Source organism: Chionomys nivalis, chromosome 22 (assembly GCF_950005125.1).
Source record: "Chionomys nivalis chromosome 22, mChiNiv1.1, whole genome shotgun sequence".
Taxonomy (NCBI): Eukaryota; Metazoa; Chordata; class Mammalia; order Rodentia; family Cricetidae; genus Chionomys; species Chionomys nivalis.
The window spans coordinates 18,652,876-18,677,563 of NC_080107.1; the positions used below are offsets into that span (position 1 = coordinate 18,652,876).

The following is a 24,688-nucleotide window of genomic DNA, read 5'->3' on the forward strand; positions in this document are numbered from 1 at the left end:
CCACCCCAGGTGTTTAGCGTTTAAAGTGTGGGTTTTCTTTCCAGTTGGCATTTTGGAAGGAATAACGATGTTAATTATTTTAAAAGGCATTTTATTCAGAACGTTAGTGTAATTCTGGTAGTTACCTGAAAATTTAATTTTGCTTCTAGTTATCAAAGAACACTCCAGTCCTTTCTTTTACATATTTAAACCTGGCAGGTGTAGAAGCAACTGAGACCAGAATGATAAGATGTTGTGTTGACCATTCAAATGCTACAAAGACTGCAGTTCTAGGTAACATATTTTTTTCCAAAATAGTGACATTTTCCTAATACAATTATGTGAGGACATTATAGTAGTGTATGATATGCAGCTTTTTTGGGAACTCATTAGAGATTTGGATCATTTCAACCATTGTCACTATATGAGTGTCCCTTGAAACACATGCAACAAGCTGTCAAAGGAATAAGAATGGTGGCACTCAAATTCTTCCATCGTTATGACAGTCAAAAGGCATCCTGACAAATATCCCTTCAGGCAATATTTGAGACCCTGTGGCCATAACTATGCCTAATTCCAGGGGGTGACCAGAAATAGCCATAAGGACAATAGAACTACACTAACATTTTGCTTACCTATTAACATCCTAGATCGGCTATGAAGACAAGTTCCTACAAAATACAACATAAAGAAGGGTGATCTAGACATAAATTCAAAAGGCAAACTAACGATTTTAATACAACTTTGTTGTATGCCTGAATGTTACCACTTACATCTCCTATTTATATCCCTAGATGCAGATAACTTATCCAGGCCAAAAAAAAAAAAAAAAAAAAAAATACAGCATTTCTGTGGGGAGGAAAACAACAGTGTCTACTAAGTCCAAAATCCTAGAGTTACAAATTTTAACAAATGTGCCTAAAATTGAGGCAAAAAATATACAAAACTGGAAAACCCCACCTGAAGTATGCTTTTTATTATGCTTTTTAATTTTTTAAAAAACTTCAGGCACCAACACTGGAGCGCTAATTGGAGGCACCAGAGGATGATGATGGTGGTAGAGCAAGTTCAGATGACAAGACAGGCAGAAGCAACTGAAAGGGAGTCTTCCCCTACCCACCCCCACACTCTCAGCCAAAAATACACTGTGTGATACTCATGCCCTCAGGAATTTGAAACAGTTCTTCTTGATGCTAAATTTTAAGATCTGTAACATAAAATAAGCAACACATAAGAACTCCAGACTATTTCTTGACATCAAAAATAGCAGATGATAGATTCGTCTGTAAAGAAAATGGCACTGTTTAGGCTCCTTGTCTTCCACAAGCGAACCAGGGGGCTTGGCCTCTTTCCAGCTGTGTTTGTAGGAACAGAGTGTTGAAGGTGTTTGGCAACTTCCAATTCAGACATGCTCTGTCTCCTGACTATGGTTATGTCTAGTTTAAGCTGTGTTTGCCATAGCAACATCCTTATGTACTTTAGTTACAGGATTTTTTTATGTAACTGAAAATAAAATGGAAAGAAAGATATCAAGATCCCAAAAAGAATCCTGAGGATCTCAACAGAGAACATCAGTACACACACACACACACACACACAAGACACTTAGACATTTTCAACGTCATCTAGGCAATGAACCTTGTTGTCGGTAGTAGAACACCTGAAGAAAGTACCTAGCTTGTCCCTTCTCTGTGACATGTCAAAGAGAAGAACGTAGACCCAGGCTGTGTAAATGAATCATGCACAAATGTCAAGACCAACATGATCTTAACTTGGTCAATGCTTCCCTAAGTCACCCCCAGAATAGGAAACAAAATCTGTAGGAATATTTGAGGTAGAATCCTGCCAGCAGCAGGGCATGCGGGGTTTTTTGTTTATTTTTGTTGTTTAGTTTTATTTCTCTCTTCTTTTCTCAGCCTTTAATAAAAGAAGCCAGTTCACGATAGAGGTTGGCATTAGTACTTCTAGTACCAAAATTTTCCCTTTGATTCTCACATGTCCTCCTTTGTGGCCAAAGGTGTTCACACATAAACTGACTGCACTTAGTCATGGGACTCACACAGTCATGGATCATTAGCCAGGCATCCAAGACCATCTTTTATTTTTATTTTTTCTATGTCTTCTGATATTATTTTTACAAATACTTTCCAATCTTTCTAGGGCCTTTTAATCATATCAAGTCAAGTCTGCTGGGGTCCACCTCGGATTCAAACCTCAACAAATACAGCACCATCAACAAGATTCCTCAGCTCACTCTGAACTTTTCAGATGTCAAAACTGAAAAAAAGAACACATCCCCTCCCTCTTCAGATAAAACTATTATTGCACCCAAGGTCAAAGAACGGACACATAATGTGACAGAGAAAGTAACCCAGGTAGGACATTGCTTTACTATACTTTACAACTACTATGGGGTTATTTATTTTCCATATCGAATACTTTTCTCTCTGATAATGCTTTGAGATATTGAAAAACTCCTAAGGAAAAATTAACAAAACTACTGCAGTGATTTTTACCTGTTACTAGACTGGGCAAAACGGAACTAACTTGACATTGTTTCTTGCTCAGAGGTAATTATGCTGCCATTTATCATTCTTGAACATTTACTGACTTGCTGTCAACCCTGACAATATAAAGCATTTTTTAAAGAAATGGATCAGATGTGTGTAATGGAACTTTAGAGGTCTAACGGAGAATTATTCCTATGTCCTCCCCTTTTGCACTTCACTAAATTGAGCTGTATGCGTGTTGAAGGAAAGAAGAGGTGTCTGAGATGACAAAATCTTAGAGCGAAACAAAGCATCTCACAGCGACAATATTTTATCAGTTTTCAAATAAATATTGCAACCTGAATTGTGATTAAAAAAAGACACTGTTCAAAAGTCTTCCCTCAAAGAATAAATAAAGATGATTTGTATTTGTTATGTCAAAATAACGACCTAAGCAGTCCCTAACTTTTGCTTACAGTGCATTTACCATGTTAGGGATTCACGGCTCTAAAATCTGTCAAGGAAGCAATTCCTCTAATACAACTTTGTTTGGCAGCAAGTGTTTGTATAAACAATCCACAATTTCAAAGAAAGGTAAATTTGGCCTGAACCCCTATTGGGAGGACTGAAAAAATTTGAATTAATAAAAAAAACTTTTTCTGAGTAGTAATTACCACAGGTAGAACTGCATTGCTATCTGCCCAGAACCTCTGTATAAGATACATATGACAGAACTGTGCATATTATGGCTTATGTGATCAACTTATATTTGTTGGAAAGGATAAAATATGTTTGCCATTTATGATAGCATCCCTAGAATATACCTTTGTATTTTTATGTAAGAACGCACACTATTATTGATCTTTCCCTCTTCTTAACTAGCATAAGTAAAGTCAATATAATAGAATTAAATAAATATTTTATTATTATTAACTGATATCATCTTAGTAGCTTTGAATTTTACTTACAACTTTTATCTTTATCTTAAAAATTTCTTTATAAGCAGCAACTAATATGTAGCCATAGAAATTAAGATAAGAGATGGAAGCAACTTTAGCAGTTTTAGGGGCATGGCTATAAAGTGGCATGAGGAAGTGAGGCTTGGAACACAGCAAGCATGATGTCCAAGAACCATAGCAGCATATATGGACAGTGTACAAAAAGACCATCCCACAACATGGGATAGTTCTATACAGGCACTTTATTATTTACATGCCAATTTATCATTTACATGCCAAAGTAAACAAGGTAAAGATCAAATACAAAACAAACAACCAGCAACATAAGGTCTAATTTTGCATTAAAGTACTCTGAGACTATGCTATGACTCTAAGACTAGCCTAGTGTTTGCAAAGTTTCCTAGCCATAAATATCTTTGAAATTTACATATTTATTTGATGCAACTTCCTTTGTCAAACAGTCACTAAAATTAACGTGGTAATGCTCTAAAACTTTTAACTATTAAAAAAAAAAAACACTAAATACGCTAGTTTTGTCCCTAGTCTCTTATACACATTGAATTAGAATGTGTAGCTATTTTTCTCTCCAGCGAGATGAGTTTCTTTACAGCAGAAAGCCTATTGTGAGTACTCAATTATTCATTCTCTCATGCAGTTGTTTGTTCATTCAATAAGAATTTGCTGAGAGGATATACGATGTATTATCCTAGAAATGTAAACTTAAAGAAAATGCCTTTACCTTGGAGACATGAAGGAAATAGACAAGTAGATTACAGAGATATTACAAGGCAGTTGAAAAGATTATCCTACCAGGGCAGACAAGATACAGAGGGTTCTAGGAGAGGAATCCTTACCTGTGTTGGGACGAAGGGATGATAATTAGGTAACGTAGCCTCTTAGGCTAGTTATGAAGCTTGAGAAATTGCCAGTGTTTTAGAATAAGAATCTGGAATTTGCAGTATGTGAGAAAACTACAGAATGAAAACAATTGCAGTGTGGCTAGTGTTTCTTGTAATATACGACACAGCTGAGAAGCGAGCAGACCCCACGCAGTCTCTTGGCCAGGCTTTCTTCTACTTGACTTAGCTCATCACGAAAGGAAAACAAGTTCCTCGGAGTCCCCTGCTCCTCTTAGTGCTCACGGGTAGTTATCTACTGGTAAATATCTTCCATCTTCCAGCATTCCTATGAGTCCCAGAGCAAAAGGACCCTGGTCAGCCCTTTTGGATTTTGTGATCATCCTTGTAGGAATAGTGTAGTTCTTTGATGAAAACAACCCAAGAAAGTGTAGTGGATTCGAAAGGACTCTGCTGAAGTTCATTCGAAGGCTATAGACAAGTATTCAAATTAACAGCATCGCTGCTACTGAAGTGGACATAAAATACAATTATGTTAAATGCTGGGTAAATTCTAGATTACATAAGTATAAAACCCACAGTTGTAGGAGGAGGCTGCTTGTTTGTTTCCTGGCTGCCCAGACCAAAAGAAAAAGTCATACAGAATTAATTACAACACTTCTTGGTCTATTCTCTCAGGCTTCTTATTGGCTGGCTCTTATATCTTGAATTAATCCATTTCTATTATTTTATGTATTGTTACAAAGTCATGGTCCATAGGCAAGGTTCCTGCAGGCGAGTGTCTATCTCCTTCAGTTGCTTGTTCATTTCCCAGCTGCCCAGACACGAAATAATGACACAGAAACTTTATTAATTACAACACTGCTTGACCTATTATCTTGGGCTTCTTATTGGCTAGCTCTTATATCTTGAATTAATCCATTTCTATTATTTTATATTTAACCACAAGGCTTGTGCTTTACCAGAAAGTTTCCGGGGCTACATAGTGTTTCTCTGACTCTGCCATCTTCCTCCCAGTATTCAGTTTAGTTTTCCTGCCTAGCTCTATTCTGCCCTGTCATAGGCCCAAGCAGATTATTTATTCATTAACCAACAAAAGCAACACATATACAGAAGGACTTTCCACATCACAGGGTCAATGGTTTAATACTAAAACTTAAAATAGAATTCCATGAGGGAATGATGCCTAGTATGGCAATATAAGGTGCTATGAACTAGATGGAGGAACACTATTTAACAGTATAGAATGATACCATTGACAAGAGTAGTGTGATAAATACTATAATATCACTTTGGGGAACTAAAGGGAGTCAAAATTGGTCTGATGGTGTCTATTGTTTATGAACAGTTTTTGACAAGTTTCATGGAACTCCAAACAGACACTATCAGGGAATAAGTTGCAAGCTGCTGCCTAAATGAATGAAGGCATGCTCATCTAGAGAACAATGAAATTTACTATTAATCTATAAGGATTTTCCTGTAGATTTACTGAGGAAAGTATTCAAGAAATTAGATTTAACTCATCACAAAAGACTTAGGCAACAATAAAGTAATTCATCAGTGGTTATAAGCCCATGTATTCACCAACAGCATGCCTTTAATCCCAGCACTGGGGAGGCAGAGGCAGGCAGATCTCTGTGAGTTACTGGTTAGCCTAGTCTATATAGTAAATCATAGGGCAGTTGGTGGGCCTATGTGCATTCAAAGCTAGCCTAATCTACATAGTGATTCCAGCATAGCCAGGGCTATGTAAAGAGGACCTGACTCAAAACAAAAAAAAAAAAAAAAGAAGAATCTATATAATACTTAAATCATCTATGTAGATTTTAAGCCAAAGTAGATTTCTAATCTTCAACACTCATTATAAGTATGTTACTGGCATGAAAATAGAATTATGGTAAATTTAATAAGAGCTGACAATGACTGTATACTGTTTAAGAGATTCTGTGATAAAGTGTTTATGGCTGACCAAGTTTAATCTACATAACTAGTTGGCAATGTTATTATACCCATTCCTTCCTACCTAAGGTTGCCTGACGCCACACGTGGATGCCTCAGTTTCTAAATCACACTCCATGAATCTACTAGTTCCACATTAGCATGCTGAATCTTCTCAGAAGGCATCACAGCAACGGGATATGCCTGAAGCGTGCCTTTGTGGTTGAATGTCATACTCAGAAAAACATTAAGTATTCAGAGAAGTGAGGCTACCGAAACAGGAACAAAGCAGAGAGTTCTTTCTCTTAGTCTTCCACACATCTTGACGAAGAAACTTTATTTCCATCATCACTGTTGCAGTTCATGTCCATCTATTTATTCTAGGTTTAGATGAGGACCATGGGATTTAGGGTTCTGTTTGTGTGTGACAAATTACCAAAAAAGTGAAATGACCATGATGTTACTAACACAAATACTAACTCAAAGATGATAGCATCCATTTTTTATTGAAATTGATACAAAGCAAATTTATTTATAAGCGCTTCACAGTCAACCAAAGACTTCGAAGCAACTATCTATAAGAGTATTATTTATAGTAGAGGAATTTTAGTTCAAAAGTCATATTAAATTATTTACCATTATCATCTTGTGATTAGCTATACAAAATTTCTTAAAATATTTGACATATTCCTTCAAATACTATAAATATTAAATATTCATCAGTGATATTTTTTAAAATTTTCCATACAAAACTACAAATTAAAAATGATTTTATATGGAGCACTATTTTTCAATAATGCTGTTAAGTCAAAATTGCACACAATGAGAGATTTTAATTTACAACACTATTTTAACTAATGATTCTTCATTTTTGATGTTACAAAATAAAAGATTCACAATACTTCTGCCACATGAATAATGTACTTCTTTTCTAAACTTCATTTTATATCTAAACTGATTTAACATCACGCAAGCTTCAATAGAACTGAACAGATCATCTTGAACTGCCAGAAATAGCAATAATCAAAATATTATAAATTAAATTTGAAATGCAACACAGGAGGAAAAATTGCTTCTGAATACTAGCAATTGATAGAACATTTGTTTTGTATCCATTATCTTCCCGCTATTTATAGAATACCATCAACTTTGGCTAAGCAAGATAGAAATCCCATCCAGTATTCTCTTTATATTCTGAGCATGGTTTATAAATGACTTCTATAAATGCAAATTGAAAAGAAAACAGTGTATCTGGACTTTTCGAGAAAGCATAAAGTACCCTGAACACAGGTTCAGTAGCTGTGAGTACTTAACTGTAAGCCAGTGCCAGCTGCTGTAGCTGCAATGCTTTGCTTTGCCTTTGAGTTACTACAAAGCTTTGAAACTGAAGATATTAGATTATGATTTCAAGCTTTTTCTCATATAGTCAATATAGTCTACAGTATAAATAATGATGATAAGAGTATCACTTAGGATTAAAACAAAAGTAAGTATTTTATTAACAATTATCTTCTGTAAGTGTGTACTATACTACATTTACATTTAATATAAATAAACCTGCTATTATCTTTAGAAAATAAGTATAAAAATTTTTAAAGCAACAAATTAATTTTGTCTACTTTCACTAAATCATATATATGTATAGGTGTATATATGTATGCCTAAGTATGGATGTATGTATGTGTATATGCCTAATATCGCATATAGTCTAACAAAATAGCCCTTTGTTTTTCTAAAAGTACTTTATTTATTTCAATAATCATCCTTCAACACAATTTTGATGCTGCAGCAACACTGGAAGCAACTGAACAATAGCCACAGCTTTTGGTGAAGGATTCGTGAATACCTGCTTAAAGCAACCACCTGTTTGATTTTATATATTCACACATTTAAAGAGGAGAAAAAGAATGTCTCCTTTAGAAGTGGGGTGTGTATATATGAGTGGTCAGGAGAGACAGGTAAAAATAATTTAGCTTAGGTTTCACAGCAATAGCATGGTTACCATAGCAACTGAGGCACAGAAGAATGTGGCTGTATTACCAAGATGGTTTCGTTTTTTCCATCCCCATCCACCCTCCAGTTAGCCTGAGCTTTGAGATAAAAGTCAGGAGCTGGAACAGGCAGGAAATGCAGAGGTAAAGTTCTTCGATCATTTGCCCTTGTAACCTAGGGGTTTGGACAAGCACATTTCAAAGGGAATTACCTAATGAGAGCAGGAGAGCCGTAAGAAGCAGTAGGTTTTTTTGTGTTTCATGCGATGAAAATTAAGCTAAACAATTATCAGCAATGAACCTCCCACAGCATACATGGTATTTTCACAGAAATCATCTAAGGTCTTGAAATGTGTGACTGTAGTCTTCTCTTCCTTGAGTTAAGGTGTAGAATACATTTAAAAAGAAATCTAAATTAGGAGACTAAAACAAAATAAACTAGAAAACCTTACTGGTGATCTTGGTATTAATACCTTTTCCTCCAGTCCTTTTTCTCTCTATTGTGAAGACCTTGTTTCCAAGAGAAAAGAATATAATTAGATCACAAAAACCTCCAAAATTTAATTGGTTCTAAAAAATTCATTAAAAATTTAGTAATTTAAAATCCACGAGAATTTTATTTAATGGTGTTATGAGTCTAAGGACTCCTGATCCTTCACTGTCTTTATCTCCTTTGTAACATCCACTTCCACATCATTAAAATCAGAGAAACTTGGAAACACGGGTAGAATCCCACCTTTCACCCTGCAGTTGAAGCTGAAAGGAGAATCTGACATGTTCCTGTATTTTCTAAAGCTTCACTTGTTTTGAGAAGTTGCATCTCTTCATGTGATTTTTAAGGAAGAGGAAGAACTACACAATCCTGTGAAATTCCTCTTATAACACCTTTGAATATAAAGGAAAAGCCTGTCCGTCTCATTTCAGTAACCCTGGATTGGCCTCTCTTCATTTCCCAGGGCAGCTTCAGAGCAGTGGGTGCCCGCAGTCCATCTAAGAAGCAGCTTCCAACTAGGATAACGTGCCTATGCCTCTCCTCTGGTGTGTTCTCGGCGACACTAGTCTCACATTCTTTGCATAAACAAAGAAACAGAAACAATTCTTTTTCTGTCTTTAACACTCCTGTTACAGGCCCATGTGTGTTTGAGACCTATTTCTTTAGAATCTGTTAAGTACAAAGGGAGAAAGAAATATGAGATACAGAGTAATGGATAAAGGAAAGAATCTAAACCCCTTTAAGAGCGGACCATGATGAAAGCTGCCTTGCGGACTTCAGAAGCGGAAGAGATGACTTTTTCCTCTCTGCCCACTTCTCGGTCAATGCTGAGGGCTGGCGTTATCAAAGGTGTCACGTTAGTGGTCCCAGCAGAGGTGGACGGATTGTGGACGGAGGTATTTTCTCTTCCAATTTGTGTCCTCTCCCGTTGTGTTGCTCTCCCATTTATTTTCTAATGCGGCAAAAAGACAAAAGGCAAAATAGCCGTTAGCCAAGTCTACTCCTTCCTGCCTGTGGATCTCGGCTACATGTGAAGTGCAGTCCACATGACAGGTCCCCACACCACATCAGAGGCAAGTTTTTAGTTTTTAGGACAGAATACTAAAACTGAGTCATATTGAGGGAACAGAATCTGAAGAGGAATAAAAATGAATGCAATAAAAAACAACACCAATGCTCCTTCTTGGCTGCCAGCTGTCACTTCAACTGAACCACCTGCTCTAAAGAGGTAATCTGTCGTGTATAAATTATGCCCATACCTATCTCTGTTATTCATGAAGTTGTATTGAAAAAATAGTGGTTTTTGACTCCTAAATTTTCTCACTTTCAAACCCCCAAAGTACTTAAAAATCTGTTTGCTCACCCCTTCCTCCTTACCTCTCTCCCTCGCATCAGGTATTACTAACTCACTTGGTCTTTTAAATAAAGACTTTTTCTTCACCCCTGTTTCTGTCTGTACACTTGAAATGAGTGCCTCCAGATGGACACTGTGATGACTTTAGATTTATAATAAGTCACATGGACATGAGAATTCAGTACAGTCAATAGGGAAAATATCTAGCAAAGAATGAGTATGACTTCTTCCCGGTCAGCACAACCCATTACTTGAAAATGATTGAAAAGTGATGACATTGCCCACTTATCGATTGCAGCTTTGTGTTGTATCTATTTTCTGTGCTGTGATTTTTTTTTTCAGATTTCTCGTTTTATTTGTCAGACCTCCTCATTCTAATTCACAGTTAAGAGGTCAGGGGACTAAAGCTTCAACCAAGTCATATGAAAAAGAAACAAGTCAGTGTCACATTTTATATTTGGTTTCTAGACTGAATATAAATAGTCTCCTGATAGTGTTCATAAGATTCAGAGCATCCTCCTAACTCTAATTCTATTCTTCAAAGCAGATATGCGTTTGAAACAAAACTACTCCCGAGAATCGCTGGGGAAGGGAGGAGGAAGGTCATGAAAGGCACAGATGCAAACTTCATTTGAGGACCTCGGGTTCCATTTGGAATCCCCACAGCTTTCTGTTTAAGTTCAAGGACAGAAACACCATTCATTTTTTTTCTTTTTCATTCAGAGATCTTTTCCATCACATCTCACTGCCAAGAGAGAATCTCCTCACATCCTATAAATTAGAGTAGTTCCAGCAATTGGGTTGTAGCTGTTCCTCTGGCTCCTTTTTCATGTGGTCACCACAGCAATTTTGGATGAATTCTGTGTCTGTGGTGGTAATCTTGATTGCCAGCTTGATGGGATTTAGAATCCTCATAAAAATAATTCTCTGGATGTGTCAGTAAGGGAGTTTAGTTGGGAGACCCAGTCTGGATGTGGGCAGTACCATCAATGGACTGGGGTCTTAGAACGAACGAGAAGGAGAAATCTAACTCATTTCTTGCTGCTTCTTGACTGGACATACAACAAGACAAGCCACCAACATTGTGTGGTCATGCTCTCCCTGCCATAAAGGACTGTGTCTTCAAACTGTGAGCCAAGAACTTCCTTCCTTAGGTTGCTTTCGTCAGGTATTTGTCCCAAGCATGCACAAAATTGCAAATACATTATCCTCTTAAAAAATATGAACATTTTAATAAAATCATGCAGTCCTCAGTGCTAATAAACAGCCTGGGGTCAAAGGTACAGAGAATAAGGACTGTGTAATACTCCTGACACGGCTGTTCTCAGTACCCTATATATCTGTGCATTCTTCTCTCTCTCTCTCTCTCTCTCTCTCTCTCTCTCTCTCTCTCTCTCTCCCCCTCTCTCTCTCTCTCTGTGTGTGTGTTAAAGGAACTGATTTGTTTAGGTTTTTCAATCTAAATAAAGGTGTATATCTGTAATTTTGTGCTTTCATGTATCCAGATATACTAGACCAAAACTGATTCTTATCAACAAGTATTTATTTTTACAATAAATTTTGAGTCAAGGAAACACTCAGAATCTCACATCCGAGAATAAAATTTACTTCCTGGAAGTCTGGTGCTAACTGTATTTTGTGCGTCATTCAGTGACAAGACAATTTTGACTCCTGTAGTTTTTCTTTCCCCTAACCGGGCTATCTCAAGGGTATGCTGGCCTTCTAATCTTATTCCTCCTAGTACCAATAATGCGCAGGGGCTAAATGCACAGGTGCTTGCACCAATGAGTTATCATCGCTAACTGCAATGGAGCAGGCAAACAGGCAATTTTTTAACTATTCATTTTTACTTTACATTTTACTATCTGCCTCAAAAAATAGGTCAGAAAATTAACTTTATGGAAAAGCATAGCTTTTTTTAAAACACATCCTTAAAAATTAGGTAGTTATTACTTTTTAAGGGAATATTTATAGATAGAAGAATCTGTAAATTTGTGCTAAAAGTTCTACTGCAGGCCTACTAAAATTTACAAGAAGAAATGCAACATTCAGATATTAAAAAGGAAACAAGGAAAACATGAATGTGTGTTCATTGAAAGAAACTTTTGTTTAACTTATTTTTATGATTTTTGCCAACAACAGTTATACTATATTACATAGCCCCTCTTTCCTATTGCCTGAAATTAAAATTCACATTGTAAAACCAAATACCAAAACAAAACTACATGCACATACTGGAAGAGATAGCTTAGAACTTGATTTAGCTTGTGTATTTTCTTGCCAACAGCATCTTCAAGAGACAATTTGCAAACTGTTGAAATAATTGATTTGAAATAAGTTCTTTAAATATTCCGAATATATTTAATATCACATCTGTTTCCCACCCACTAGAAATATTAAATTAGTTGACTGAAAGAAGTATAAAATTCAAGAATGAAATTTGAGATCACAGATGGGAAATATGCCATTCATTCTATAACATTATACTTTCATTTCCTTACTTTATGAAAACTCAATTCCTTATTAATAAGATCCCACCTCTATCCTCAGCACCAGAGAATAAATCCCGAACACAGCTTCTGCTACATAACAGTTCCAGGAATTTTCAGTTACAACAGGTGAAAATTAACCTACTAATAGCAGGGATATAATTAAATTCAGCTGGCACTTAACATCCAGACTCTGTCCATGACAGCATCAGGCATAGATGTTAAAATGTGTAGTGAAACTGTTCTAGAGATATAGCTATCCGGTAGAGGAAGGAAAGGCTCCAAATTAATCTGTAAAGGTTAGGAGAACATACTTCTGAAACGCTTTCAATTTCTCAGGGTTCAGTAGCCGTAGGAAACGGCACACATCAGTAATATCATTCTCTTCTCTTGCGCTGGCTTAATGGGTAGCCTGGGTGACCTGGTGCGCCTTGAATCTGGCTCAACCAGTAAACTTAATGTGGCTGTTTAAATGTGCTAGCATTGTTTGGAGTCCTTATTCCCAGCACAATGTTTTTGTAAGTTTAATTTTAGCAGGCTAACTCCTTTGTTTAAACTTGAACTGTTGCCCACTGAAACCTTCTTTAATAGTTCACCTAAAATCAATGTTCCCCACTCCCCCAAACCTCTTCTTCCTGGAAAACAAACAAACACATACGGAAGAGGACCTTGATATGTCTCACCTGGGAGTATTGTTACTTGACTCAGGCTGCCTCTCTTGCCTGTCACTGTATTCTGGCTCCTTCCTCATCATCGAACATTTGTGATCCAACAGTCTCTCTTGAGTCCATTTGTCCTGCTGTGATTTAGAGTTTTGTTTATTCTAAAGCTGACAACAGTGACACCCTCATGTCTGTCAAATCCCGCCTGTTCCTGAGGTCTACATCCAATTTGGCAATTTGACGAGCTTCACAGTTTCTACCAGATATCCAATGACAACTTGGTTTTGTGTGACAGGAACACTTATATCCATCCATAATATGTTGTGTCTATTTGTAGATAGATGGCTAGAGGATGGTGGGAAATAGACACGTATGCAGGTGGATTCATATAGGTAACTTACCTATATGTATATGCATACTGAGTTATTTCCATTTCTTTACCTTGAGAGATCGGATTATAATTGGGGGAAACTGTATTCATTTGGCACCATCTTTTCTTATTTACTAATTATTTTGAGATTATAATCTAATTAGATTTATCCTTCCCTTCCCTCCCTCTAAACTAATGGTTCTCAACACTTGGGTCATGAGCCCTTTGGGTACAGGGGCCATATATGAGATATCCTATATATCAGATATTTACATAACGATTCATAACAGTAGCAAAATTACAGTTACAAAGTATCGGTGATATAATTGTATGGCTGGGGGTCACCACAACATGAGGAACTGTATTAAAGGGTCAGAGCATTAGGAAGGTTGAGAAGCACTCACTGTCCTAAAACCTTCCATATTCTCTCTCCCCTACTCTCTTTCGATTTTAAGGTCTCTTTTTACAATAATTGCTATTACATGCACACACACACACTCAGACACACACGTTTCCAGATATAACCTCTTACATATGTATAATGCTATATACATGTAGATATATAGATATATATTTTTTCATTATATGTATATATGTGTGTGTGCGTGTGTGTGTGTTTTCAGGGCTGACCATTTGACACTGGACTATCAATTGATATACACTTCTCTGGAGAAGACCAACCCTTATGTATCAGGTTTCCTCATTTGTCCTTGTGTAGGGTTTAGATCGTATGGAAACCTCTGTCCAGTTGGTATTATCTTTTTTTTAACATATGGCCCAAACAACTCAACATAGTGCTCTCTTATAAATGAATAATTAAAGTAGCTATAGTGTCATTGTGCCTGGTATACTTTTGGCAACCACAGAAAAATATAAAGACGGACTAGTAGAATCACACTTCCATTCACATAATCTTTACTGCGTTCTTACTAAATTGCAAGTAGATCCAATAAGAGGCCTGAAAGTTGATTCACCTGATCACTTCATTCTGTCCTTGCCTTCTTATTTTTACCAGTGAGGGGTGCCATAAAACTAGGGCAGATGCTGTTCTTTATAAGCATCTTAGATAAATCTATCCTGAGGGAATCATAGAAGGGCTAAGACTGTGGCGTCTTTTGTTGTCAACTGTATGATAGGGGCTCAACAACTTTCTGCGCTCATTGTTCATTCTCTCTCTTCCTATATTCCTAAGCTGCAAGCCAGGTGTGTTGTCTTCCCTGTGAGAGATGGTCAATAAGCCATTGTTTTAAGTTCCTGAGCGAAATGGATTCCAGCTGTCTACAGAGTGGCTTTTCGCCGGTTACAGTGGTGTGGCAAACCACTGCCGTCGGGTTGACTAGACTAAAACAGAAAGATAAAGGCAAAGATAATACTTCCACAGACAGAGGGGACTCATGAACAGATAGAAAAATTTAATTGAGTCTGGCATGCCAGAGGAAGTAGTGTTCACGATGAGCCATGAAAAGTGAAGGAAAATGGAAGAAGGTACCTGCACAGTGTCATCCTTGGCGGGGAGACTTCAAAGCAGATAACAGCACAGATATTTTCAGATTGAGTGACTGGAGGTAACTGTGGAAAGGGTAGCAAAAGACACATGCTCTTTTTTGAACCCAGTTTCTAATTCTGGCCTCCTGCTTTCTTCTCTGGTGCCCTTAGCAAGTCCTTGCTCTACAAGATAACACATTCTTCCATGTTGGTTCTGCTCTTTACAGCATTCCATCCTAAAAGTGGCCTCTTGAGAGGTTATTTAAATGTTTTAAAGTAGTCTAAGAAACTGTCAGTTACTTTATATTTCTCCTTATGTCATTAATTCTTTGAGGATTTCATATCATTTGATGACATTCAACCTCCGACTTCTCCAAGACCCATTCCCTGCCTACTCATTCTCATGTATTCACTTTTGTTTTTTGGTTTTTGAGGGGTTTTTTTTGTTTGTTTGTTTGTTTGGTTTGGTTTGGTTTGGTTTTTTTTTGTTGTTGTTTGTTTGTTTGTTTCGAGCCTGGGTTTCTCTGTAGCTTTGGAGCCTGTCCTGGAACTAGCTCTTGTAGAGCAGGCTGGCCCCGAACTCACAGAGATCAGCCTGCCTCTGTCTCACAAGTTCTGGGATTAAAGGAGTGTAGCACCACCAGGCTTTGTTTTTGTTTTTTAAAGCCCATCCAGTTCAATTTGCTCTTTCCCTCATTTTTCAGCCACCGCTTGCCAATAGCTCCTTAGCCAAAGAAGGGACCTCATACCCACCTTCTTCCTCCATGCTGGGATTTTGTTTGACTTCCCATTGTAATAAAAACCCACCATTTCCTAAGGCTGCTAATTTGATTGAAGCATTTCAAAAAAAAAAAAACTGCATCAAAAATTGAATTCTATTCTTGGTGGGATGTATCTGCATCGAGAAGGAGAAACTCATTAACTCAACTGAAGATTTTTATTCATGGAAACATGTAAAAAGGGAGGGAAGCCGATTGAAAGTGAAAGATAAAGTTTAGAAAAAAGCTTCCTGGTTCTATTGGCAGGCCCTCGCGTTCTCTGTCTCTCTGCCTTCTTCAGGTCATTCAATACCACAGATAAATTACCTTTTCTTTACCTTCAGCAGTTAAGGGTTCATTCAGTCAGTCTTCTCTGAAAAGCGAGTATTACTCAAAATTCAAACCCATTTATGAACGTGTTGGGCTTTCTATGTTTACTAGACAATGAAACATTTACAATGCTTTAATGGTTAAGAAAACTAAGAAAATGCATATATAGCATAGATATCTATTTAAATTAATAGTATTTCAATATGCTTGCGGTTTGAAAAACAGAATTCCTATTTTAAGTAAAGAGAAGTCAGTTTTCAGCACTTAATTTAGCGTCTGCCTTCAACTACAGGTTTTCTTTCCTTTCCTAATGTTTTAAAATAGTTTCATGAAAACCCTGGGAAATGTTGGGATCCTTTACAAGATAAATCTCCACAGAGTCTCTGGTTACCTTTTCAAAACCTTCCGATACAATTCTGGATGACATTGTCATGAAGTCGAAATTAAACTAAATTCCTACACTTATTCTGCAGATCTGTGAGTCAAGACAAACAGGCAGAAGGAGAAGGGCCTGACAAGTCCTCATTAAAAGCACACCAGGCTGAAGAGAAAAGTCACTTCCCTTGAGTTCTTGGCATCCAGTCATACTCTCCAGCAATGATCCAGTCATCATCACAACACACACACACACACACACACACACACACGGAGTTGGGGCAGGAAGAGATCCCTGCATTTACATTATTAGCATTTTGTGGAAAGAAGGAACCATGATTAACAAAATGTTTCCGTCAGAATGCCCTGTAGGAAAGTCTGTGAGGCCCTATCTTGATCAACAGTAATGTGGGAGGGCACAGCCTACCAGGGTAGTTCCACCCCTTGGTAGCTGGTCCTGAGAAACATAAAGATATAGGATGAGCAAACTGTAGAGGAGAAAGTCAGAAATGAGCAATCTCAACAGTCTCTGCTTAGTTCCTGCCTCTAGGTCCCTGCTTGATCTCTGTCCTGACTCACATGAATGACAGACTGTAACCTTCAAGGTGAAATGAACCCTTTCCTCATCAAGCTGCTTTGGCTGTGGTTTTTGTCACAGAAAGAAGAGGCAAAACAGGACATCTTCTCATTTATAAAAATTGAAAAAGGAGCAGCATTATTCAAGTTGTGTTGAAGTTTTGAAAGTTAATTATTGTCTGGGTCGAACCATTAGTTCTTCTTTAGGTACTACCCCTTACTCTCATAAAAAAAAAAATGAATATGCTTACTTGAAACCCAGAAGAGCTTATTGAGTTCATAAACCATCCACCTTAAAAGAACCTTCCTTGTCCAATATTTCAACAGCATAATCACAGCTGACCACTATGTATGGGCACTGCTTAGCCAATAAATAATGGGCTATATTTGTTTTCAGATATTAGTTCAGTTTATCAGAAAGCATTTGATATGAATTCAAGAGATTGCGTACATGTTTCTATCTTGTAAAAGAGGTCTTGTGGGGCTTCATTCAGCTAATCCTGTCAGAATGGGCTCCACTCAGTCAGGAGAAGAATTTTCCAATAGTGGAGCCATTGCACTCACAAAAATGTAGAGTGTACTTCTTCTTTCCCCATCCTCATGATTTCTGTGACCAGATCTGAGGCTTTTAAAATAAAAGTTCCCCCATGTGTTTTATTTGTACCAGATCAACTTCCATTTCAAAAGCACCAGAAAAGCCCTGGGAGCCACAATGATTAACGACATGCTCTAGGGTTTAAACTGCTTTCTAAACTGTGATACCTTCCAGAACACAAAAGAAAGGCTGAGTAGGTCAGGAGCTTAAACTGCCCAAGGGCCCTACCTCATGCCAATGGCAGGCAGAGGGTGAGAAATGAAATTAGTTCCAGAAACTTCAATGGATCATGATTCACTGACTTAATATTGGATGGGAAGGGTAAGAACATACAGCCGTGATAAAGCCTCAGCGCTCAGCTCATTCAGAATTCAGTAATGTCAAATCTGTATTAATTCAGGTGGCGACTTGGTCTGAGAACATGCTGTGCATTCTGATAAGTTGCTGATACTGAGTTAGAGCAAGAGAGAGGTCAATGAGTGCCATAGAGGCTAGCCTCCACTAAACTTTAACTTGGGAGCTAGGGTGCGGGTGCAGAGTATTTATTCATGGTCACACAAGACTTTCGCTGAGTTGGCGGCTCTGTGTTCTTGTCTTCATTTGGAAGAATGAAGTTTGTGGGCCACACAGGGGAGAGCTGAGAAAGAAGTTTTGTTTTAGGATTATAACTGGAAGCTGAAAATAGAGAGAGAGAGATGCCCGAGCTTTTTCAGAGAAGAAGTGAGTTCTGGGATGCCAGTAGAGTTGATCTGCTAGTGAGGGGCTTTTCCCAAGACTTAGGACAGGAACCAGGGGGAGGCAGGAGAAAGTGAGTTGGTCAGTCTTTTCCAGCCATCCATGTGGTGTCCAGGTGTTTCGGTTTCTGTCAGTCACATCTTCACAAACTCTCTCTCTCTCTCTCTCTCTCTCTCTCTCTCTCTCTCTCTCTCTCTCTCACACACACACACACACACACACACACACACGAGCTGTGACGCTCATCTCAGTTGTGTGAAAGGAGAGGAAATTCTATGTCAAGCCAGAGCAAGAACCCGAGCCTTCTCTGGCCCTCTTGGCCTCTAGTCAGAGCTGAACTAAGGACATTTCTGACAAGAATCACGTTCCCTGTCCCTAAATGACTGCTGTAGGAAGTCTTACAGTCGGTGGTTACCCGCCCACTGGGGCATGGCCTCTTATACTATATATACAGATGTAGAGCATGCATCCGGCCTCTTTTCCGGCTGCCAGATTCAGTTTCTGAACTTCATTCAAGCACAGGATTCTGATTTGTGAGTCTACCCCTAAATAAATAGCGATCTATTTCTCAATTCTAAGCTAGTGTGGGATTTCTTTTAAGCGTCCATCCACAAATGGCCAGACTACTTTCTATCTCCTGTTCTTATCAGTGTGGGTTTGAAGAGGGAAAACTTATAAACTATGCTAAAGGAAAGTTAATTTTGAGATAAGAGACCAAGATATCTTCCAGGATTGCCTTACCAGAGTCAGAATATGCTGATGACAAATTGATATCAAACCCTATGTCAGTAGATGGAATCTGAATCTATGAGGAGCTTACCAGTGAGGAGCACATGATTTTCTACATTCTTAAACAGGACCTAGTGTCTTGTTGGAAGGTTCATTCCAGATGTCTACATACTACTATGGTGATTAAAAAGAAAGGGAGAGTTTGTAACTGGTAAAAAGAGAAGGGCATAGTTTCTTACAGAAGCCTCATTTCCCCACCAGATGAACAATTCGTGAGTCCCTGCCCAGGGCATACATATGCTATCAAATCTATATAGATTTGATACCAAATACCAGATACCACTAGAAGCTCCGCCTCCTCTTGGATTTGTCTCTTGTGCTCCCTTTGCGGTACAATGACTGTGCTCTGAGCATTTCTGACTTGTATGGCTTGATGTCCTTCAGGCTGAGTCAGAGGTAACGAAAATCTGTAGAATATCCAGAATGACCCTAGTTTCCATGTTAACAGTTGCATGGGGTCAGGTAAGAGTCCCCTACTTCTTTGCTGTTTTGAATACAATTTTATTTTTTAAAAATCAGGTACATTAGTACCACCGAGGGATGATGTTTATGTGCCCATTCAAGTTCTAGGCATCTTATTTCCATCTTAGGTACCAAACACATAGATAAATCTGATGGTCTGCTTCAAACCCACGAGCATTTTTATTGCTATAATAAAGGGCTGTTACAAATGTGATATTTTGTGCATGAAATCATTTGAACATCTTAGAAGGTGTATTTTTCCCAGAGGTGAGAATGGGCTATTATCCTGTGTATCTTCAAACTTGCAAATCTTCCCTGGAAAGACACTCTCTCTCAACTCACAAGGAAAAGAAACACTGTGTTTCACCATCATGACTTAGTCAAAATCATAATGGGGTTAACAATTGTCTCATCGATTATTTCAAGATTAGCTATGCTTAAAGAGTTCTAAACGTGTACTTAATACAGCTCACTAATGAACCTATGCCATTAACGATAAAGAGCAAGTGATAGATTGCTTAGTAAAGTGGAAGTAATTTTAAATGAACTGGGAAGAAAATCTTTCATTAGTTCAAGATTTATCTTTTATTTTAAATATACATAACATTGAAAATATAAAATCTGCTTTAAAAGATTAACTCATTTTAGCATCTGTATTCATAAAAAGGAAGATGACGGCTCTAAGATAATGAAGTTTTTTGAATCACTGAGTGGATTAAAGTGCTGAGGGATTATTTGACAGTAATTCCAAGAAAATATTAATATTTTGATACAGCCTTTGATATCACAAATATGCTTCACAAAATTAATACTGAAAGTTTGTCCTATGTATAGAGTTCCAGTATAATTCGGATCAGAAAGTTTAAGGGTATTATTTCAACAAGTTACACTCAAATGACTAAGGATTGATAAATTGAGTTTCATTAATGGGCAGCAATCTCCCTAATGAGATACAGTACTCCAAAGACTTTTTCCAGATCTGGGGTGTTCAGCACCGGCTTCCAAACTGCCTCACTGAAGGCAAACTGCTCCCCCACAAAGGGTCTTCTCCAGTTGCAGCTCTTTGGGGTTAATGTATTCTTGGTGGAATTATCTCCCCCATTGATTGCTGCCCTGGGAATTTTAGTGTTCATACAAACTAACAAACGTCCACCAGACAAGCACCAGCAATGCCCAGCTGGCTCTTTGTCCCCCATGAGACATTTTCTCAGTGAGAGCCTCATAATTGTTTAGCGCAGCTGCTCCCATTTCCAGGGTGCCAGCTCATCTGAGCCAACTGTATGCACACAGCCATGACTCATGAGGCTGAGAAAGCACACATCAACGGTGGGTGGGGGACTTCAAGGACTCCATTTTAAAATTGCCTTCTTCTTTGTCTACAACTTGAGGGGAAAAATCACAGTGAAAGGTACTTATTTAAGCAGTATAAATATCCTATATACTCATGAATTTCGGCTATAGGAGCGCATTGAAACCTCGCTGTTTTTGAAAGTGCTCGTTGTATACATCTCAGCAGTTACTTAACTCTACTGTATGTGTTACAATAACAACTATATTGTAAGAACTGTAGTTTCTTAAACACACACACACACACAGATACAGGATAAAGAATCAGCCTAATATTCCGACTGCAGAACGATGGGGTAGAGAATGGATACAGAAGCCCGAATGACTGACTTCATGCTGTGATCGCTGGCCTGAGGGTTTGCTACACAGTTTCCAAAAATATTCCAGAAATACTCGAAATACATTTTTGTATGGGGGAAAAGAAAGATCATTACTCTGAGGCGATTTGATTTCATTAGGGCTTTATTGTCAATTAGAGATAGCAATCTCATCCGGGATATTACTTGCTTCAGTAGTATGTATGTGGTATAATTAGACAGTGTCATCCTGCTACACATACACAAAGCTGTCTCCAGGGACCCATAGTGTATATAATGGGATGATAACTTTGGCACATCAACACTGTTGTTGAGAAAGAAATTAGCCTCCGTCTTAATGTCTGGAACAATAAGTATATGCAACCTTACATCACTGTGGGTCAGGAACTAAGGACAGATTTCCTTGGGTGCCTGTGGCTCACTCCAGGTCTGTTGCAAGGCTGAAAAACGTGTCTATAAGTCAGGGCATCATTAAAGTGCCTATTGGTCATGACTACAGGTATCTCTAGGATGAGTTAGAAAACGATCTGTTTCCATGAACACATCTAGGAATATAGGACTCAGAAATATTCTAAGTTGTTCTTGAGATTTCTATTAGGAGTTCCTCTTGCCATTTTTTTTTTGTTCCTCTGGAGGCAGAGATGGAGTGAGTACACGCGATGCAAAGACACTGTCTGTTTGCCCTAGTATTAGAAGTAACACCCATACATTTTACCACATTCTAATACGAGGGTCACATCTATAAATGCAGCCTACATTCTTGAGGACACAGTCACAAAAGGTTTGAGTATTAAGAAGTAGAAATCTTTGGGGACCACCTGAGAGACTGCCTGCCATGTGGAGGGAGGGTGCCAGCATTTCTGGCATTTCTCCCCAGAAATATGAAACTCTCACATCAAGTTATTTTCAGGATCACTATTTTTGATACATTACAATAACACTACCTTTATTCTGATAAAGTGGTCCTTAGCAACTGAAAATCTGGATATGTAACAATTAACTGTTCACCAAGAAAATGTTTATTATCATTACGGCATATGATACCATTTACATACACTATATAGATATAATATTAAATAGTCTTCAACTTTTTAACATGTGTGTGTGTGTGTGTGTGTGTGTGTGTGTGTGAATGATTGCATACAGAGCAGGCTTGTGGAAGTTAAGAGGAAGTTGTGAAAGTTCCATAGGATGTTAGCCTATGGCATTTGGGTCTCTCCTCCCTTCGTGTGGGTTAAAGGGCTCAAATCCAGATGAATGTCAGGCCTGGATGGCCAGCCCCCTTGCTTGTTGAGCCTTCTTGCTGGTCCTAAATGGCCTTTAACATCTTGGGCTTTAAAACCATGCAATGAGCCGGCCGGTGGTGGCGCATGCCTTTAATCCCAGCACTCGGGAGGCAGAGGCAGGCGGATCTCTGGGAGTTCGAGGCCAGCCTGGTCTACAAGAGCTAGTTCCGGGACAGGCACCAAAGCTATAGAGAAACCCTGTCAAAAAAAAAAAAAAACATACAATGTAAGTTCTAACCATGATTCTGTCATTCATTTTATGACCCTGGAATGTTTATTCAACACATGGACATTCATGTTTTCTTCACTGAAAACTAAAACTTGATAGAATTGCTGTAGAAATTGAGAAAAAAGTAATGTTGGGTATAGCTCTTTACAACACAGTGTCTAGCTCATCCAAAGAATCCGTAGCACTGTTACTATAGGTGCCTCATTACAGTCTGGAACTACTTCTTAGGAAACTTTATAACAACACAAACTAATATTCTGAGTTTATTTTTTTAACTAACTCTTTATTTCTTCCAGAAAGCTTTGTCCTTAGACTCCTTTATTACTGGTGTTCTCATAGTGCCTGTAAAGTGTTTTAATTGAATCCTACATCATTTGTTTCCTTCCAAGTCCTCCCTATCATATATACACTGTACATCAAGTGCTCTTTAAAAAAAGAGAAATTCTCCCAAATCCATTTAATGCTGCTTCTATGTACGTAGGTGTAAAACCGTCTTCCAGGGCATGTATAGCCTCTCAGAGGCTACACAGAACTCTCCTCCTGTTATTAAGAGCTTCCCAGAGAAGTGTCGGACTTCATCTAGAATGTTTTCTTGATCTTATGCGGATACTGTGTGTGCAGTCCAAGTCGCAGTGAGCTCGTGTGTGCAATGACCTGTGATGTCCCGTAATTACTATTTCGCTGTAGATGTCTATTCCCTGTAGTTCTAACAATGATTTCCCCATTCCCCTTCTGCAATAATCTCTGAACCTTGGAAGGAGGAATGTCAAATGTATGTTCCATTTAGAGCTGAGTCCTCCACAGTCTCTTATTCTGTGCATGTTGGTCAGTTGTGGGTCTCTATATCAATTTCCAGAGAAGCTTCTGTAATGATGACTGAGATGCTTAAATCTCTAGGCATAATGATAAGAATTTAGAGGCCAATTTGTTTCTGTCTGTAACAGAATGAAGATACTCAATTCTCCCATAGGTCATATGACCTAAGTAGCTATGAAATTTTTACCCAGTTAGCTGCAGAAGTTATATCTTGTGGAATAGGCTTTAGATGGAATCAGAGAGTGGGTACTCACAACATTCATGCCACAATTACAACAGCATCTTTTTCTGAAACAAGTTATTTGAAGAACTCCAATGTATCCTTAATTCAAGGAATCATTGTCCTTTAAGAAGGCTTTACACACCCACAGTTCTGGACCAGGGGACTCTCCTCAGTCTTCCCCAGCCACTGTGACTAATTCTATCATGGTAATAAGCACATTTATTTTCTGTTTCTTAACTTACTTCAAATGCTCTTTAATTACAGTGTAGGCCTTACTAAAGCATGAGTGTTTTGAAAGTCAAAGTGAATGTTTTATTTCTGTAGTCTTGAAACCTAGCTGAGTGATAGCATGGAGTAATTTTCAATAACTATGAGTTGAACAGGCTAATGAATGACTGATTTGAGAGATATTGATACACATTGTCTCTATTTGATTCTACCAGAGGTAGAATCCACTGGAAACCAAGAATCTTGATTTGGAAGAAGCATTTTTCTTCTATTTGTTTGGAAAGCCAGCTTCTTGAACAAGAGTTGTTTAGATCAGAGACCATGCACTTTACACTAGTAGTTCTTAAGATACAATTTAGATGAAAGTCAGTATTTTACTGACTTCCTGTTATTTTGTGTTTTGAAGTCTATAACTTCGTAATAACTACATCATTTCACAAACCTATCTATTGCTCGCAGCCTTCCTCACAAACCTGTTTTCAAGGTTTGTTTTTTCTGCCTGTTCTCTAACATTTCCACACAAAAATGTGTGTCTAGCCATTCATGTATACATATA

At 38.0% G+C, this 24,688-nt stretch overlaps 1 protein-coding gene across 3 annotated transcripts in view; it reads left to right on the top strand.

The window, feature by feature from the left end:
- Positions 1-24,688, top strand: part of Kcnh7 (potassium voltage-gated channel subfamily H member 7) — a 412,186-nt gene that overhangs the window by 296,824 nt on the left and 90,674 nt on the right. For all 3 annotated transcript variants that reach the window (XM_057754560.1, XM_057754562.1, XM_057754563.1), the window contains one exon: positions 2,140-2,354. In XM_057754560.1, coding sequence (XP_057610543.1) covers positions 2,140-2,354 — 215 coding nt within the window. The remainder of the gene's footprint in view (positions 1-2,139; positions 2,355-24,688) is intronic.